At 48.3% G+C, this 17999-nt stretch overlaps 1 protein-coding gene across 1 annotated transcript in view; it reads right to left on the reverse strand.

The window, feature by feature from the left end:
• B4GALT1 (beta-1,4-galactosyltransferase 1) overlaps positions 1 to 16292 on the reverse strand; it is a 58932-nt gene extending 42640 nt beyond the window's left edge. Inside the window, exon 1 of the mRNA XM_049897062.1 lies at positions 15685 to 16292. Within this exon, the coding sequence (XP_049753019.1) occupies positions 15685 to 16090 (406 nt within the window). The 5' untranslated portion in view covers positions 16091 to 16292. The remainder of the gene's footprint in view (positions 1 to 15684) is intronic.
• Positions 16293 to 17999: the final 1707 nt, after the last annotated feature.

The following is a 17999-nucleotide window of genomic DNA, read 5'->3' on the forward strand; positions in this document are numbered from 1 at the left end:
CAAAGTGACCCTCCTCCTTCTGGTGGCAGGTGGAAAGGGACCAGTCACCAGAGGGTGAAGTGACAGGGCTATCAGTCCAGACAGCTCCAGGGGAGCTTGTCCCAAATAGCATGGTCCACTGTTAACACATCTGCCCTTTGCTCTCACTCCTCTCAATACTATTCTTCACCTTCCCAATCACACCAGGTACCTGCAGTTCTCTGGAGATTGTCCTTCCTGTTAGCCACGGTAAGACCCCTCATCCCCTCCCCCCGCAAAAGAGCTTTCCTTCTCCTGCTTGGAGTACTAGCCTCTTCCTTCTGAATATGGGTGGAGCTGGTCACCTAGGAGAGATACCAAGAACTCTAAGACAGGGACTCCATTCTCCAACCCACCTCCACTCCAGCCCAGATAGCACAAGGGCAGGCACAGAGAAGCTACACCCCATCTCCATGAGAAGACTGACTTTAATTCTCACTTCCAGAAGTCCAATTGCCCCTTGCCAAGACCTCGCTCTCACAAAAACATGTAATAGGTCCTCACAAGGTGGGTCTAGGACCTGAGCCTGATCAATAGATTTCAAAAGCAAAGTCACTTCAAAAAAAGGGCAGATCCTAGAGTTAAATCAGCAGCTACCAGGGCCTTGATGTTCCTCCCTGCCTCACCCAAACGCAGGTGCCAGAAACAAAAGGTGAACCATGTAATCAGATGGTGAGAGAAGATGGTTATTTTAAACCTTGTCAGTTCTTAGAACAATATAACAAAGACATATGTATATATATATGACACAATGTTAATTCTTTAGGGACACACACAAATCTTTCCCCAGCTCTTCAATCTAGTCCCTTCAGGAATCACTCAGCATTTGAATATTTCTCTGCTAGTTGATCACCCAGAACCTCCACTCAGTCAATTCAACCAACGTATTGACTGCTCAAAATGTGGTCCCCCAAACTGGCACTCTCATACATTGCCAGTGGGATTGTAAACTGATAAATGGCTGTAAGGACATTTTGGCAATATCTAACAAAATCATAAATGCATAACCCCTTTGACCCAACAATTCCACTTATAGCGATTTAGTCTATTGGATACTTTCCCACATGTAAAATGTATTATATAATTGTTTGTACTAAAAACAGTCAGGAAACACCCAAATGCCCATCAATAGGGGTTGTTCAAATAAATTACAGTACATCCATGCAATGCAATGCTATGAAACTGTTAAAAAAAAAAAAAAGACACAGAAAGAATCTTCTATGCACTGATTTAGAAAGATCTCCAGCATTCATTATTTGGGGGAGAAAAAAAAAAAAGCACAGTAAAAAAACATTGTGTGTAGTACATTATACTTTGTGTTAAGGAAAAAAAAAGAAAGGAAATACATAATATATGCTCATATTTGCTTGTATTTACATAACAAAACTAAAAGGATACCCAAAAAACTAATAAAAGTGCAGGGAGAGGGTGGTAACTGGGTAGATGGGGGCCAAGGAATAACTTTCTATATTTAAATTTCTTTGAACCATGTAAATACATTACTTAGTTTTAAAGAAAGCTTCTTTAAATGTGGTTCACTAGAAAACATTTATGAAAATCTCTTCCAAGAAATGGCCACTGAAGGCTTTAGGAAGGAGCTCTTTTGAGTGTCTGATATTGTCAGGCAGATGGTTTGATGATTCTTCTGGAGAAGTGTGTCTTTTCTAGATCGGGTTCCAGAAATAAGAGCTGGGGAACATCCACAGCTCCAGTAACAGGAGCCCTCTACTTCAACAGAGAAGGAAGAACTGAGGCCAGCAGCCTTTCCCGGGAGAGCTGAACCCTGATGGGCCTGGATTTCAGTGCTGGGATGTGGGCACGCAGGAACGTAGGAACACCGGCTGTGGCACCTACCTATAGACTGAGTAAGTTAACTCCCAGTCCTTATAAGGCTGTGTGTGAGCTCATAGTCTCTGGCCAGAATAGAAACACAGATCTTGGGGGCCAAAGGCTGGCTAACAGGAAGAAACAACAGAGAAGCTAGCTGATTCTTCCTGGGCTGGACCAGTTTGACCATCCTGTTCGTTCCTGATAAGGGGATGCTATTTCAGACCTAATAACCTAGACTTTGAGGAATACTGAGTCCAGAAGGGCACTGTTCGCCCTCCTGGGAATTTGTAAATGGGTTGTTGTTATTTCTTAAGTGCAGGGGTGATATGCGATCACCACGCATACACAGAACTCGGCTGGGAGCCTGTTAAGTTTACTCTCTGGTTAAAGTACATAATAAGATGTACCTAACTGGGAACAAGGCCAGTCTATCCGTGGAGGCCTGATTCTTCCCTAGAGGATCAGGTCATACCTGGGGAGGGGCCTGAGGAAAAGGTCTGTGCCTCAAACCAGAAACCAGAGCTGAAAAACCACTCAAAGAAAGTTGCCAAGTGGGAATCTCCTCATTTGGACTGGGCTGTGGTCCAGAGGTATGGAAGGCAGGTCCCAGGGAAGCAAACCCAAAACTGTGAGCAGGAGTCCTCGGCCAGTGCCAGCCTGGCACTTCTGAGCATGAGCCACGACCCTTCTGACCATCAGAAAAGGATCACCTCAGCCCTGTACTTTGTAAGCAGGGATGCTTCTATATTTCTTTTTTGGTCTGTCTTTTTTTTCCATCTCTTTCTCTCTTTAGGAGTCTTTGGATAGTCATCACCTGTCTCAGACGTGCAAAGAAGAAGCAAAAGCACTCAGTGTAGTTCCCTTTGAGGCAGTGCCTTTATGGGGAGAGGGGCAGTGTATACCTGAAGGCTGGTGCAGCGATGGCAGTCATACCTGGATCGAGAAGACCCAGAATGGGAGGAAAGACTCCAGAGACAGAGTGGACGTGGTTTCATTTGGTCCACTCCTCTGTACCCTGCCTGCAAAATCTTTTTCTGATAGTGGACCTTGGAGGTTTGGCAGCTTGTTTCAAGAGCCAATTATTTTCTGCTTTGAATTTTTTGTTGATACCATGTGTTTTCATTAGTGGAAACATGCTGAATCATTGAGAGTGTCTGAATTTTTGGTAGGTAGTATGGATTTTTTTTTTTTTCTTGCCCTCTCCCACAGGAGTCTCACCAGAGTCCACTGGTACATATGTGTGCCACATTAAAAAATTCTATTTTCCTACCAAAAATTTAGACACCTCATATAATACTCTGTAAAAACAGTAATTTGCAGCACACTCCCATTTCTTCCTTTTCAACAGTTATGCAGGTCCTCACCTGCTGGCAAGACGTATAACCAGTGGAACAGGAGCTTCCCAATGAATCCCAGCAGTAGAAAAAGTGGTAGCAATATGTACTGCCGGGCAAGAAAGGGTTAAAGGAAGCAAGCTCTACTGCAGTCATCAATGTCCCAGCAAAAAAGGGGGCCTGCTAATTTCTAGGGTTTTCATAAACTCATCCTCACTCAAGAGCTGACAAACAGAATCCCCATATCTCAGTCTGATCAGAACTGGAAGACAGGCTGAGACACTGGGCCTCCCTCTGGCTTAACAAATCCCTCTCTACTCAGAGGGCCTGATCCAGGTTGAGCAAAGCTCCAAGAAGACCCCAACCTGGAGCCAGCCCTGGGGAGCTCAGGTCAGAGGACTGGTCACTTGCTCTTTCATCCCACAAATACTCCAGCCCTGGCAGCCAGAGTTCCCTTCAGAGGAAGTGGGGAGGTATAAACTGTGGTTAGCCACCAATTCCTAAAGACGTGTTCCCTTGTTAGCATCCCTCAGATTACTTCACCAGGATCCAGCTTTTCTACTTTCATCAAACTAAATTCTCACTGAGCACCGACAAGGACCAGCCACTGTGTGAGATACCAGGGACACGAAAATGAACAAGTTCTTCTCTCTTGTAGCTTATAAACTATAGGAGAGACAGACATAACAGTACGATTCAGGTAAGTGCTTAGAAAGAAAAGTATAATACAAAACCTAAAGAAACATGGATTTTGGTAACCCTCGTTGGATTTTTGTTAAAAAATGTTATGATTCTATGAAAAGAGACAATCTTATTACTTAAAAAATTTTGCTCTGGGTTGCCAGGAATAAAATACTGGCCAGCTGCTCTGGCCTGGTTCTAAATGGACCCAGAAAGTACCCTGTTAAGTTACAACTGCTGTAGAAGGCAGAAAAGAAGCCACGTGGCATGGGTGAGACGGAGGGCGTGGCTGTCAGATGACCAATGCCCCATGTGGTTGACCTGTGAACTTTCGGTCAATGAAATCACGGGCTCTAAAGTCACTCTATAAAGGCAGTGGCAGTTCAGTGGTAGAATCCTCTCGCCTTCCATATGGGAAGCCTGGGTTCAGTTCCCTGCCAATGTACCTCATACACAGCCACAACCTGTCTGTCAGTGGAGGCTTACAAGTTGCTATGATGCTGAACAGGTTTCAGCAGAGCTTCAAAACTAAGACGGATGAGGAAGAAAGGCCTGGTGATCTACTTCCGAAAATCAGCCAGTGAAAACCTTGTGGATCACAATGGTTCAGTCAGCAACAGGTCATGGGGATGGTACAGGGGCCGCCAGTGTATCACTTCATTCTGTTCCACTGTGTGTGGGGTCGCTATGAGCTGGGCACCAACATCACAGCAGCTAACAAAAACAAAGTCATTGTACCAGGTATGCAACTCAGGAGGCTCCTGTTTATTCACAAAAGTGGTACATGCATGGTGGTGGGGAAGGGAGGCGACAGAGACAGAACTGGCAATTCATATTTGCAGGTTTTAGGCTATTTGGATCAGCTTATTTTTATGCAATATAATTTAAATGCCTTTCTTTATTTAGGCCCTGTTTCCAGAACCCATAAGCCAGGGCTGTCAGGTCCGAGTTCATTCACATGGGTTAAATGGTCAGGAGTCCAGGATAGCCCATCTGAACCTAACATGGTTTTTGTGGTTGGGGGCATGCAGTATTTCCAGCACCCAACCCACAAGGCTCGGGATCAATGCCACTTTTAAGCCAGGGGTTTCTCCCATCCTTCAGTTCTGTCTCTGTACATAAAGGAAAAATGAAAGAAGGTTCTTTCCTTGTGTAAACCAACTCTTTGGCAAAGGTGCGTGAGGTGTTGTAAGAGCCACCCGTAAGGCCCCTTTTGTGGACGTTGAGTGACCTCAGCAGGAAATGCCCAGAGGGCAATCGGTTACAGGAAAAACCTCATGTCCAGAGCATACGCAGTGTCCTAAACAGGAAACTTCTCTCTCTCCCTCTCTCTCTCTCACACACACACACAAAATGTTGGGAGTGCGAGAGGCTCCAGATAGATCCAACTCTCCCTTGGAATCCACATTCTCATATCCCTGCCTGGGGATTTACAACTTAGGGCCTGTGAATTATTCCAACCCCTCTGGAAAGCAATGTGACAATCAGTAACTGGTGCTATAAAGATGATCATATCCTCCAGCCTAGAAATTCCCCTCCAGGAATTTGTCCCAAGTAAATAATGCACCTGAAGCAAGAGCTACACACAGCAAAAACGTTCATCTCCAGGTTACCTATGATGGTAAAATCTGGAACTTCAAACCCTACGGGAGTATCCATAAGGATATCAGATAATAAATAAATAAATAAATAAAGATAATTTGGAAAATAACCAAACTGTTTTGGTTTTGCTGAACAAAAATAGCAGAATGCAAAATAGTTTCATACTATGATTGCAACAGAGTAATCTGTGTATGCGTTCAGAAAGTAATATGCAAGTTTTATAACAGCTGGTAGATAGTGGAATTATGGGTTTGTTTTTTTTCTTTTGCCAATTCACCTTTTTACAGGTGTACAATTTATTGACAGCAATTACAATAACTGGCTGTGCAACCCTACCCTTAATCAGTGTGATATTTCCATCACCATTAACCCTGCTTTCCCTCTCCCTCCTGCCCCTGGTAGCCACTAATAAAATTTGTTCTCTACACATTTGCCTTTTCTTGAAATACAGTTTTTTAAATGTTTAATGTGGTGACATCATTTCTTCAACAAAGCAAAAGCCAAAATCTTCAGAAATAAGAACTATTACTATTACCAATAATGGGTAACACATATTCACAGCTTATTCTGTGCCAGGCACTGTTTTTTGTTTTGTTTTAATTGTGCTTTAGGTGAAAGTTTACCAAGTAAATTAGTTTCTCATTAAACCAGGCACTGTTTTAAGCCCTTTCATGCTACTACCTAAACACCGCAATGTCTGTGAGGTAGATATTATTATTACCCCCATTTTAAAAGTGACATCACTGAGGCATACAGAAGATAACAACTTTCCCAAGATCACACAGCTAGCCAGTGTGACAGGAAGAAATACTCTCCCTGTGGCATTTCTAAGAGTCATCCATCTGTTACAATATTTAAGCCTCCTTAGACAGAGATGGCAGCCCTTGTCGCATGGTGGTTAAGAGCTCGGCTGCTAAGCAAAAGGTCAGCAGTTCGAACCCACCAGGTTCTATGGGGCAGTTCTACTCTGTCCTACAGGGTGTCTATGAGTTGGAGTCAACTTGATGGCAACGGGTTTGGTTTTTAAGACAGAGATAAGGAGATAAGAAAGACCTGGAGATCTCCTTCCCAAAGGTCATCACAGCCTTGAAAACCCTTGGAGTGCAGCTCTACTCTGAAAAGCATGGGGTCACCATGAATTGGAATCAACTCAATAGTAACTGGTTCCAGTTTTTTTTTTTAGACAGAGATGTCAAGATCCTCAGCAAAAGCCTCGCCACAAGGGCCTTGAGCATAGTGAGCTCCACAGGGAATTCCAGAGGCCCTTAACGTTGCAGATATGACCAGGTTTTCTCCCCGCATCGTTCTAGAAGCCAGGAGGCAGGGTAGGGAGGGCGCTAGAGACTAGCAGGTCCAGCCTTCAAATTCAGAGAGGGGAACACAGCCCAACGAGGAGTCAGGACTTGCCCAAAATGATGTAAGGAGATAAGAGAAGGAGTACCATAACACAGAAATCATGACGCTAGTGGCCTTCCCAGGCTTACCCCCCCCTCGGTAGACCATGAAGCCTCTCTCGGTCTCTCTCCCCCGGCACCTTTCCTCCCTTGGGTCCCTCAGTCCAGACATCCTCAGAACTCCCCTGTCAAGCAGAGCTCCAACTACACCACCCTTTCTCTCTTTTATCATCTCCTGCATACCCTCTTTCATTTCCTTTTCTCTGCGGCCCTGCTGGTAACTGTACACAGTGGCTGGGACTTCAGCAATGGCATTCTCATTTGACAGCAGCTAGAGGAAATCACTGGTAGCTTTCAGCAGCAGACCCCTGCCCTTCCCAACAAGGGACACTGCTCAAACATGCAGAGAGACAGGGGTGCTAAAATCAGTGTCTGAAAGAGATGTCCTTCATCTTGACTCTGGCCCTAGTCCAGTCCACCCATCTGGATCCCTGCACCTCCTCAGTGGCCTTGGAATACCCAGGCTTCCTCTCTCTGACCACACCATCTTGCCAGTCTGTCTACTGCTAAAGGGCTCGCTGAGAGGAGAGGCCAGCCCTTGTTCCTGTCTTTCTCCCATGCATCATGTAGTGTAGTTACCAACAAAAGTCTGCTGAATGAACAAAGGTGTCCCCATTCGACTTCCTCCTTGGGGCCACACTTGACTCTAGTGGGAAGATGTGAGTCTACTCATTCTCAGCCAGGCCAGGATCCTGCCCAGGCTGCCTGCAGTGTGCATCTGAATGCCAGGAACTACCTACCACCTCAGCACTGTATCCCCATGCTCCTATAATACAAATACCAGCTTCTCTCAGTCCACCCGTAACTCAGTGTCCTTTCCTGTTTTTTTCAAGCTGGCTATGTCCTGCAACGCCAACAACAGCTCTGCAGTTTCAGGACATCAAAGCCAAAAGGGCCTTATGCAAAACAGGAAGCAACTTTTAAAGGCGTTTTTAGAATGCACCCTGTCATGGGGCCAGGCAATTATCAACCCCCCTGCCAGAACCCTCCGTGACCTCCAGGCCCATGTGCTGGGGCAGGAAGGAGCCTGACCTCACACCATACCAGTCACGCTGGTCTGTCCCTCAGTGCAGCTTCACCCTTGGTCACCAGGTTCTTATGACCCCTAGCAGATTCCAAAACCCAAACTGTCTCTCCGAAGGGGAGACTGTAGCTTCTCTGGGGATTTCAAAATGGAGTAACTTCACAATACACTCCTTGGAAGACCCTGGCACACTGGTCTGGGGCTTACTGAGCTAACTCAACAAAACAAGCCCCCAGAGAGAGCATCAGACTCTCCTGGTCTCTGAGGCTTCTCCCTAAAGGAATCCCTGGAAACCTCAAGGTTCTCACTCATGCCCCCTCCCAAGATCTAAGAGCCATCTGGAGGTGGGTGAGCTGTTCTGTGTGAATCACAGTCTGATTTGCTAGCTTGTTCCCATACCTCCTGTAGAAATAGTCACATTTCAGTCAGGTCAAAAGCACTGAGTGAGCTAGCTGGTGTTCACCCCAGCACCAGAGCCCTGCTCCACAGTCCACGTAAGCCTAGCCTAGAAACCTGGCTACTAAGGAAAAAATGGAGAAATTACCAAGAAAGCTGACTCCTGGTATATCACTTCCCTGATTCTGTTCACAGCAGATTTCTGCTCAGCTTGATCCCAAGAGATTGTCTTGCAGCCTGGCCTTCTGTCCTTGCCCCAAGCACTTCCTGGACATAGTTTCCTTTTTAATCAGAATTCTAGACACATCTTTCATTCAGCAATAAGTGATACTCATCTGCCGGCTCCAAGTAAACCTTTAATTTACAATGGGTCTACCCCTTAGTAAGAATGGCTTAAAAACCAAACCCTTCTCAAAAAGCATTCACCCCTTTTCTTCTTTTTAGAAAATTATCCTATGGAAACAATTCCAAAAGTGCATAAAGTTTTATGCACAAACCTCACCACACCACTAAGAAAGAAATAGAAGCAAAATAATTATGCATACGTACATCATATATACATGCAATTTTATATATACATATATATCTCCAAACCCTGCCATCCAGTCGATTCCAACTCATAGCAACCCTACAGGACAGGGTAGAACTGCCCCATAGGGTTTCCAAAGAGCAGCTGGTAACCAACCTTTTGGTTAGTAGCTGTAGCTCTTAACCATTATGCCACCAGGGATCTATACATATATACATACATATATATATACATATATACATATATATATACTGAAGCCAACATAAACGTTCAACAATTGAATGATAAAAAAAAAAGCTACAGCATATTCAGCTGACAGAATAGAATGCTGCCTTTGTTTTTGAAAGGTATAGGACCAAGCTATGGGGACCAGTTCTACTCTGACACTCCTGGAATTGCCATGAGTTGGACTCAACTCGATGGCAACTGGCTGGGTTATGGGTCTTAGGACCAAGCTTGTGACAGAATCTTAAACGAAAAAAAGCTTGACATCAGGCTGTCTATACCCATCTACATAGTTCTATCTATCCATCTATAAAGATATCAGTGATATTCTAAAACATGTACAGAAAAAAAAAAAAAAACTAACAAGAAATATGCCAACAAGTTTTTGTCTGGGTAACAGGAGTATGGGTGGGATTTTCTACCTCTTTTAATTTTCCAAATTATTTTCAATGGGCCTGTATTACTTTTTTATAAAAAGGGGGAAGTGATTAGTTCCTGCCCCCTCTTTAAAAAAAAAAAGAGGTAAAAGCAGAGAAGACCACAGCTCTAGCCCGCAGCATTCCTGTGAGGAAAACCATTCTCCTCTCTCTGGACTTTGTGAGGGGCTCTGGAGAAGCAACAGGGGGACAGAGGGACAGTTACATATCACGCCCAGCCTAGACATTAAAATCACTGCCAAAGGATTCAGCAACAACCAAGTACATAACCCCCAATCTTCATTTGGGCAGGGAAGAGGCAGGCTGAGACCAGGCTGAAAAGTGGAACCCGGAACAGAGTGTGTGACTCACCCCTTCTGTCTTCTAAGTACGAATTCCTTTAGGCTACGTTCACCCGGAACCAGCTCCCAGCCACCCTGCACCCCCCAAGATAGCCCAACCTTCCAACCTGGAGGTCTCTGATTTATAGAAGAGGATCCAGAGATCTCTGCCTAAGCTGGTGACCCCCTCACATCAGCCTGCATGGATCCAAGTAAACACAGAGCCCATTCCCACCTCCAACCACTCAAGTCTTTAGAATCATAGCCACAGTCTGGCTCCCAGGATCCCTCTTCAAGTTTAGGGGCAAAAGGGGCCCCATGGAGGTCGCTGAGTCCAATCCTGTGGCTCGTTAACTCCCCAGGAGCCAGGGTCTGGCTAGCTGACCTTTCCAGTGACCTCACTGCCCAGATACCACGCCAGAGCCAAATGTCAAAACACCACAGTGCCAGACCCATAAAAAAAAAAAAAAAAAAAGCTGCAAGGGTAGATCATTTGTTCTAAGACAGCTAGATAAAGAAAACTGGAATTTCCATGTGGACTTGGATTCAAGCAGAATCCAGTCTCTGATTCTTTGTCAGGAACAGGCAGGGAACAGTGAGTTGGGAACAAGATGCAGGAGGCACTGAGTAAGTGGGCAGTGGAGGAGTTACCAGATTTAACTGCAGGATGACTGGGCCCCTTTCATGCACACTCACAGCCCAGCTGAGCCCAGAGGGGATGACCTGCCAGCCTTGTCCCCAAGGTCTGGATGGTCTCCAGGGCAGAATCCATGGAAGGGCTTGAACTCCTTTGGCATTAATTGCCCTGTCATTCCCAGCCCATAAATTAGCCTAGTCCCAGCCTGGAAATCCCTACCCAGCTGCTGTCCAAAGACAGCATTAATACCCAGGCATATGGCTATTGATGTCTCGTTATAATCATTATAAAACAGCAAGTTAACAATTACCCAGCAGAGCTAGTCCATGGCTTCAGAAAGAAATTAGAGGAAAATTTTCACACAATCAAATAAACCAGGAATAGAGAACTCTGACATCAACCTCTGAGGTTCTGAAAGAAAGAAGAAAGAAAGAAATTACATGCACACATTTTGGTTTCCCTAAATGACATCACTACTGTTTAATTATGCCTCCCCTGCCTAAATTATAAGTTCCTAAAAGGGAGGTACTTTGCCCTCTTCCTCTTTGTAGCTCTGGCACCCAGCACAGTGCAGCTACATTGTAGGAACTGAATGAAAAGAATTTACCAGATGCCTTAGCCACCAAGGACACCCAGGTAAGCTGCCACAATATAAGACCTTTCAGAAGGATGCACAGAGACACCTACGGGGAGTTTCCAAACTCTAAGCCACATCAGACCACCTGTGAGCCTCTACACCTCAGTGTCTACTCAACAATAACCTCAGGGAGAAGTACTGGTTAAGAAACAGGATATCCGAGTTCCAGTTCTAGCTGGCCACTCCCTGGCTATGTGGCATGAGGCAAGACCCCTCCCCTTTCTAACACAATGAGGGATGGGGGCCATCCTGGGATGCTATGGTTCCAAAAACCTGCAGTTGAGTCCAATCCCATGTTTAACTCTTGCTCTTCTCTGTGCATTGTCTAACTGTTCACACCCCCAAGGAGCTGTCACCTGCAGGAGAGGGAAGTGCCCTCGCTTGCTCAATGTCTGGGATGAATCACAACTGACAAGCACCATTAGGCTGGGTGGGAAAAAGCAACCAAGTTTCCCCATGAGAGTGAGCCTGATAGTTTTGGATTGTATTTCTCAATCTCAGACTCTTAGACAAGAAAGCATGTCCCTGTGTACGCCAATAATTTTTTTTCCCTAGAAAAAAACAACAGGACAAAATTGGTTCAAAGAACTAGTTTCCTAACCTCCCAAAGCCTCAAGATCTGAACACAAGTGAGTTTCTCTGCACCCCTCACCCATAGAATAAGGCCCCATCCCAAGCATGGAAGGTAACATGGCTCCAAAAACCCATCCCCAAGGGAACAAGAGAGCCCTTCCCAGACCTGAGGCCAGGACAGATGTGCTCAAAAGACACTATGTCCTGGGCAGCCTGCTTGTGCCCATGTGTTTGTATATGGAGAGGATGGTGTGCTGATGGAGAATCACCTGAGAGCCAAGCCCAGCAGAGGCCCAGCAAGTGCTGTCTTCCCAAGGGGCCAGATAACCCACAGCAGAGACTCAGCTGATTGCCCCCATAAAGCCAGGAGATTGGCTCATGAACAAGTGCTCTCCCAGGGTCCTGGTTACCAGCAGCTTCTGTTTGCTGGCCCAGGTCTCCAGGACTCCCCAGTGCCCACCACAGAGTCTTCCCTCTTGAACATATGAAGGTCCCCTCAAAGCAGAGCTGGGCAAGAGGGGCCTCTGGGTTTAAGCAGTCCGGTGGTCACCCCCATGCACCCTGAGGGGACTGTCTCCTCCAGACCTGGTCCACATTGAGCCCGCAGGCCAGCCCTGCCTGTCCTAAGCTGTTCAGTCTGATGTGTTGCCCACCCCCCACCCCACTCCCCTCCGGGCTGGCAATGCCACAGCTGATTAAGTCCCATTAAGCTGCTGCCAAATCTGAGCAGAGATAAACATTCTGGGAAAAGAAACACAAAGCCGCTGCTCCTCCCAGGCTGACTAGATCTCAGGTACACACCCAGGCTGCCAGATATGGAGCCTCACTGCCAGGGTCAGCAGAGTAAAGGGCGCCCAGCCCCTTAACGGGTCTGGGACAGGGCTGGGGAATGGGCAGTGCCTGCAGGCCTGCCCTACCCTGAAGAACTCTCTGGGGAAAGTTGTAGAAATCCTCAGGAACAGCCCACCCTGGAGGCCTCACACTGTTTCACGGGGGACAGGCCTACTAGGTCACACTGCTAGTATAGACGGACGCAGGATTCAAACCTGTCTACCTGAGATCCAAGGTCCCTGGGTGGCACAAATGGTTTGTGCTCAACCAGTTAGAGCCCTGGTGGCATAGTGATTAAGAGCTCAGCTGCTAACCAAAAGGTTTGAATCCACCAGCCATTCGCCACGTGAAAGATGTGGCACTCTGCTTCCATAAAGATTTACAGCTTTGGAAACCCTATGGGGCAGTTCTACTCTAAGAGTTGGAAGAGTTCTAAGAGTTGGAAATGACTAGACGGCAATGGGTTTGGCTTGGTACAGGTTTACCCAAAAGGTTGGTGGTTCAAACCCAACCAGCAATGCCTTGGAAGAAAGGCTTGGTGATCTTCTTCCATAAAGATTACAACCAAGAAAACCCTATGAAGCAGTTCTAGTCTGTAACATATAGGGTCAACAAGAGTCAGAACTAACTTGACAGCAACAGGCTTGGGTTTTTGGTTTTATCTGAGGTCTAGTCCATGGCTCTGACCAACCCAGCAACAGATCAAACAGTGACCCATCAAATACAGCCCAGTCTGATGCCAGCCTCCTACAGGGAAGGGCAGGCCTTTACCCATCACCTACCAGCCGGGACAGGTCGAAGCATCTGGCCCAGATACCTGGACACTAGAAAGTAGAGCCAAGTCAGGGAAAGAAACTGCAAGTAGTGAAAAGGCTACAACTCTAAACCCCACGTATGCTTTCCCCACCAACCTCAAAACCAACCCACAAGGACTCTGGCTGACACCTGCCCAGTGGAACAGATGGGTTCCATTCCCCTCACCCACACTACCTCAGGGAGACTTTCTGCTTTCTCAAGGCCTCTCCTAGTCAGGAACCTCCACTCCGTGAGCTGCTCCCAACCACTCGAACCAAAGCACTCAATTAAAATGAAGAACCCTCGGCCCTCACTTTCTAGGGTTGCCTCAGCAGCAACCTAAACTTCATGGTCCCATGCATTGCACACAAAACCAAGGCAGCCAAGCTAGAGAAGGCACAGGGCCTCTCTGTTGTTCCTCCAAAACATTATCTCTCAGGAAGTACTTTCCAGCTCTCAGCATGCCAACCCAGAGCCAATTCAAAATCACCAGGAACTGGTGAGCAGCTAGCTGATCACGAGCAACAGTTACAGAACAAAACAAAGCAAAGCTATCATCACCATCTCTCAGGCTTCAGTGAGGATATCCTACACTTCAAACACCAATCTAATGAACTTTGGGGTGCTTTTCTTTAATTTCCTATTCATTTACCTTTCTGCAAAACATCCAGGAACAATTAAAAACAAACAAAAGCATAACAGCTGTCCTCTCTGTGGTTTGGGGACTCACTCTCTTCTGTTCAGAGCCATTACCATGGGAGTCTGAGAAAATGAAACTTTAAGGTCTCAAGCAAATATTACTATTATTAGCCGTACTTAGCAGGCACCACATATTTAGTCCTAAATCTCATTCAGTTCTAAAAATAACCCTATAGGTAAGTATGGACAATCCTATCTTACACCTAAGAAAGAGGCTTGTGAAACTCTGTAAGATGCCTGAGGTCAGACACTTAGCAGCAGGGCAAAGATTCTACTTCATTTTATAGAACCAGTCTGCTTCTCAGACTAAGTCTGAAAGAATTTCGTTTTCTGCTTTAAAAAAAAAAAAAAAGGCCCCCTCATTACCACAAGTCATGTCTGACCAATTCCAAGAGGTTCCTCCCCAACTTGATATGAAAATATTGAAGTAATTATTGGAGAAATTGAGCAAGAGCATGTAGGAGGCCTGCTCTGCCAGGGCTCTGCAGGAAAGTGACAGAGCTCCGACTGGCAGGATGCCTGCCCGTCTGCCAGGGCCCCTCGCTCAGAACAACATTCTCTAAAACCTGGCATTAGAAAGGAGCAGTCACCTGTCTGGTAACCCTGGCACAACCTGTAGCTATCGTGGGCCTGAGGGCTTGTGGGTTACCGGTCAAGGAGAAGTCCCAACATGAGCTCAATCAACCTCCTCCTGACTTAAGGAATGCAAACCCAAGCTCAATGCCTTCACTGAAACAGAGGCTGGGGGCCAGAGTTCCAGCCAGAATTCAGACTCCAGGCCACTCTCAGGAAAGGGCAATCTGGTGCTGACTGGTTATATTTTGGCTTTCCAGTCCCCAGAGTACATTACACATGTATGTATGTACACACATACACACACAAACACAGTCTCTTTGCCCTGGGGAGGGCTCTGCTCACTTAGGTTTTGGGGACTTTCATGAACAGGAAACAGGGGAGGGAGCCCAAAGCAAGGACCTACACAGAGGAGGAACTGAACACAATGTGACAATATATTGAGGGTTTATCTTCATTAATTACAAACTCTTGTTTACACTGTTTCATTTAATCTTCCCAAACAATCCCCTTGAAATAGGTACCATTTATTATCCCCAGTTACCAGATGAGAAACCAGAGGTTTAGAGAGGTTAAGTCACTTGCCCAAAGGCTCAAAAGAAAAGTTAACTCCCACACTCAAGAGGGGATGGCTTTATGGGAAGACAGAAGTGAACTGGGAGGCCAGCTCCCTTCCCCACTAGGGGTCTCATCTTCAGGCTCCCAAAAGCAGGAAGGTTACTCTGAGCTGTCTAGAGCTCCCTACCAGGGTTAGGAGGGCGCAGGCTGCTCCAAACCTAAGCGTACACAAATTCCAAAACTTCATGAGGCTTAGGCCAGCGCAGGGATGTCTCCAAAGCCTTCTTCGGTTCTGTAGCCTGGGGCTTCCCTACACAGCCCCCTCCCCAGCTTCCAACAAGAATTCCAAGGGACCAACTTCCTTACTCTCTCCCCTATCCAGCCTGGAGTTTCTGTTTGAGATTAGGCATTCCGATCCGGAATAGGGAGGAGGGCTGTCGAGGAAGAGGGCATGGGGGACTGAAGGGGGGGCCCTGCGGGGAAATCCGGAGAAGTCCCAGCCCCCGAACTGGCGCCGACCGAAGTCCTTACCGAGCAGAGGGGACTCCTCAGGGCAGGCGGGCAGCGACAGTGCTGTGGTGAGGGGCACTGGGGCCGTAGTTAAGTTGCTCGCGGCGCCGGCGCCGGCGCTGGGGCTGGGGCTGCGACTGGGGCGCGGCTCGGAGGAAGCGTCTAAAGGCAGCGGTGGCGAGGCCCCTCCGGGCCGGAGTTCCCCGGAGGGCTGCCCGAGGGTGGCGGCGCCGTTCGAGCCCCCCTGCAGCGGTGAGGGGACTCCGATCAGCCGGGGCAGGCGACTCAGGTCACGGCCGGACAGGTAGTAGACGAGGGTGACGCCGAGGTGCAGCGCGCAGACGGCCACGAGCAGGCGGCAGGCCCGTTGCAGGGACGCGCCCGGCATCGCTGCGCTGCCGCCCAGGAGAGGCTCCCGAAACCTCATCTTCCCGCCGCCGGCTTAAGAGGGGGGTGAGCGGTAAGTGGGCAGGGCGGCCCGCCCGCGGGCCGCCAGCCAAAAGCTACCGATCACACCGACTAGGGCAGGGGCAAAGGGAAGGCGAGGAAGCGCGGCGCCGGCTAGCAGGCGGCGAAACACGGAGACTCCGGCCACCCCAGCCGCTGAGGGAGGAGAAGGGCGCCCCGGGCGCGGGCGGGGGCGGGGCGGGGCGGCCGGCGGAGGCGGGGCCGGCAGCGGGGCTCGCGGGGGAGAGGGGGCGGGGCCTCCGGGGCGCGGGATCGAGGGGCGGGGCCTCTGGGGCGGGGCTGAGCTGAGAGGAGGGCGGTATCTGGGAGGCGGGGTCGAGCTGCGAGAGGGGCGGGGTCAGGGCGGGGCCTGGGCGGGCCGTCTGAGGGGGTGGAGCGGAACCCGGAGACCGGCGCTGAAGGTTTTAGTCGCTGGTCCTGTTGCTCTCCGAGCTCTGTCTCGCGCTGTGCCGTGCACTGCCCTCCTCCCGGGCCTTCGCCGTGGGGCCTCGGTTGCTAACAAGCCTCCTCCGAGCTGCCCTCGAGAGGCACCGCCACTTCCATGGGTGCAAAGAACTGTAGGGCCAAGGCGCGGCCGGCTCTCTCCCCGGTCGGTGCGGCCTAGGCCTGCAGCGCGGCGGCAGAGAGGGTGGAGGGAGCAAGCAACGCGCTGCCTTGAGGGGTTGGGGACCGCGGCTGTCCAGCCAATGGGCCTCGGTAGGCCTGTTGGGGTAAGGAAGAGGAACGGAGAAAGGTTGCCTAGGAAACGGGCTCCGACGGTCGGCGGGTGTTGGGAATGCCACCCAGGGATTCTCTGGAACATTCGGAACTCGCCTTTCTTAGACCAGCTAGCCTCCTCTGCCAATGTGGGGGCCCTGCAAAAAGTCGGGATAAGGGATCTCAGAGGCCCACCCAGCTCGCTTCTGCCCCTTTCCCCCGTGAGGATACATTTCAGTGAGAAGTGAGAGGGTTGAAAGAAGTTACAGTAATTTCCCACACGGGCATGCAGAAGAGCAACCGGTTTCGTACTTCCTACCTGGACCTGGTTTTGTCGCTAATCTCTATATCTCTTATCTTCAGACATTCTGTTTAAGTGTTTGCAGGTGAAGAATTAAATGCTCAGAGAGGTTATAAGAAACTTGCCTGAGGTCCCACAGTCAGTAAGACACCGAGGCAGCATTCTGGCTTTAAAACTTTTATTTACCACACCTTTTCAGTCTTTCGGTCGGAATTGAGGGCAATGGGCTTTTCCCCATGTTTATTTGCAAGTAAGGGCTGGAGACTGTGTTAGTGAGAGGCCTGGGCACTGCAGCTGCTTCACCCAGAGGCTACTCCTCAGGCCAACCTGGTGCCTGAGTGAGCAGACACCTCACTAATGAGGTCATTTGTGTCATTTAAGGGAACAAGGAAGCTGCCCCCCGCCCCCCACCACACAAACCTGTCAGCTCAGGAGGAGATGATAATACTAAGCTAGCCAGTTGCCACACAGTTGATTCTGACTCATGGTGACCCCATGCGTGTCAGAGTAGAACTGTGCTTCCATAGAGCTTTCAATGGCTGATTTTTCAGAAGTAGATGGCCAGGGCTTCCTTCCAAGCACCTCTGGGTGGACTCAAACTTCCAACCTTTCAGATAGCAGTGAGACCATTAACACAAAGTGAATTTGCACCTCCCAGGTACTCTAATGATAATACTGTTGTAGAACAGAGTAGAACTGCCCTAGGCTGTAATCTTTATGGGAACAGATCTCTAGGTCTTTTCTCCCATGTGGGTTTGAACTGCCAACCTTTTGGTTAGCAGCTGAGCCCTTAACCTTTGCACCACGAGGGCTCCTAATGATAATACTAGCTAGCACGTATTGAGCATTTACTATGTGCCAGTCAGGCACA

This window comes from Elephas maximus, chromosome 9, assembly GCF_024166365.1.
Source record: "Elephas maximus indicus isolate mEleMax1 chromosome 9, mEleMax1 primary haplotype, whole genome shotgun sequence".
NCBI lineage: Eukaryota > Metazoa > Chordata > Mammalia > Proboscidea > Elephantidae > Elephas > Elephas maximus.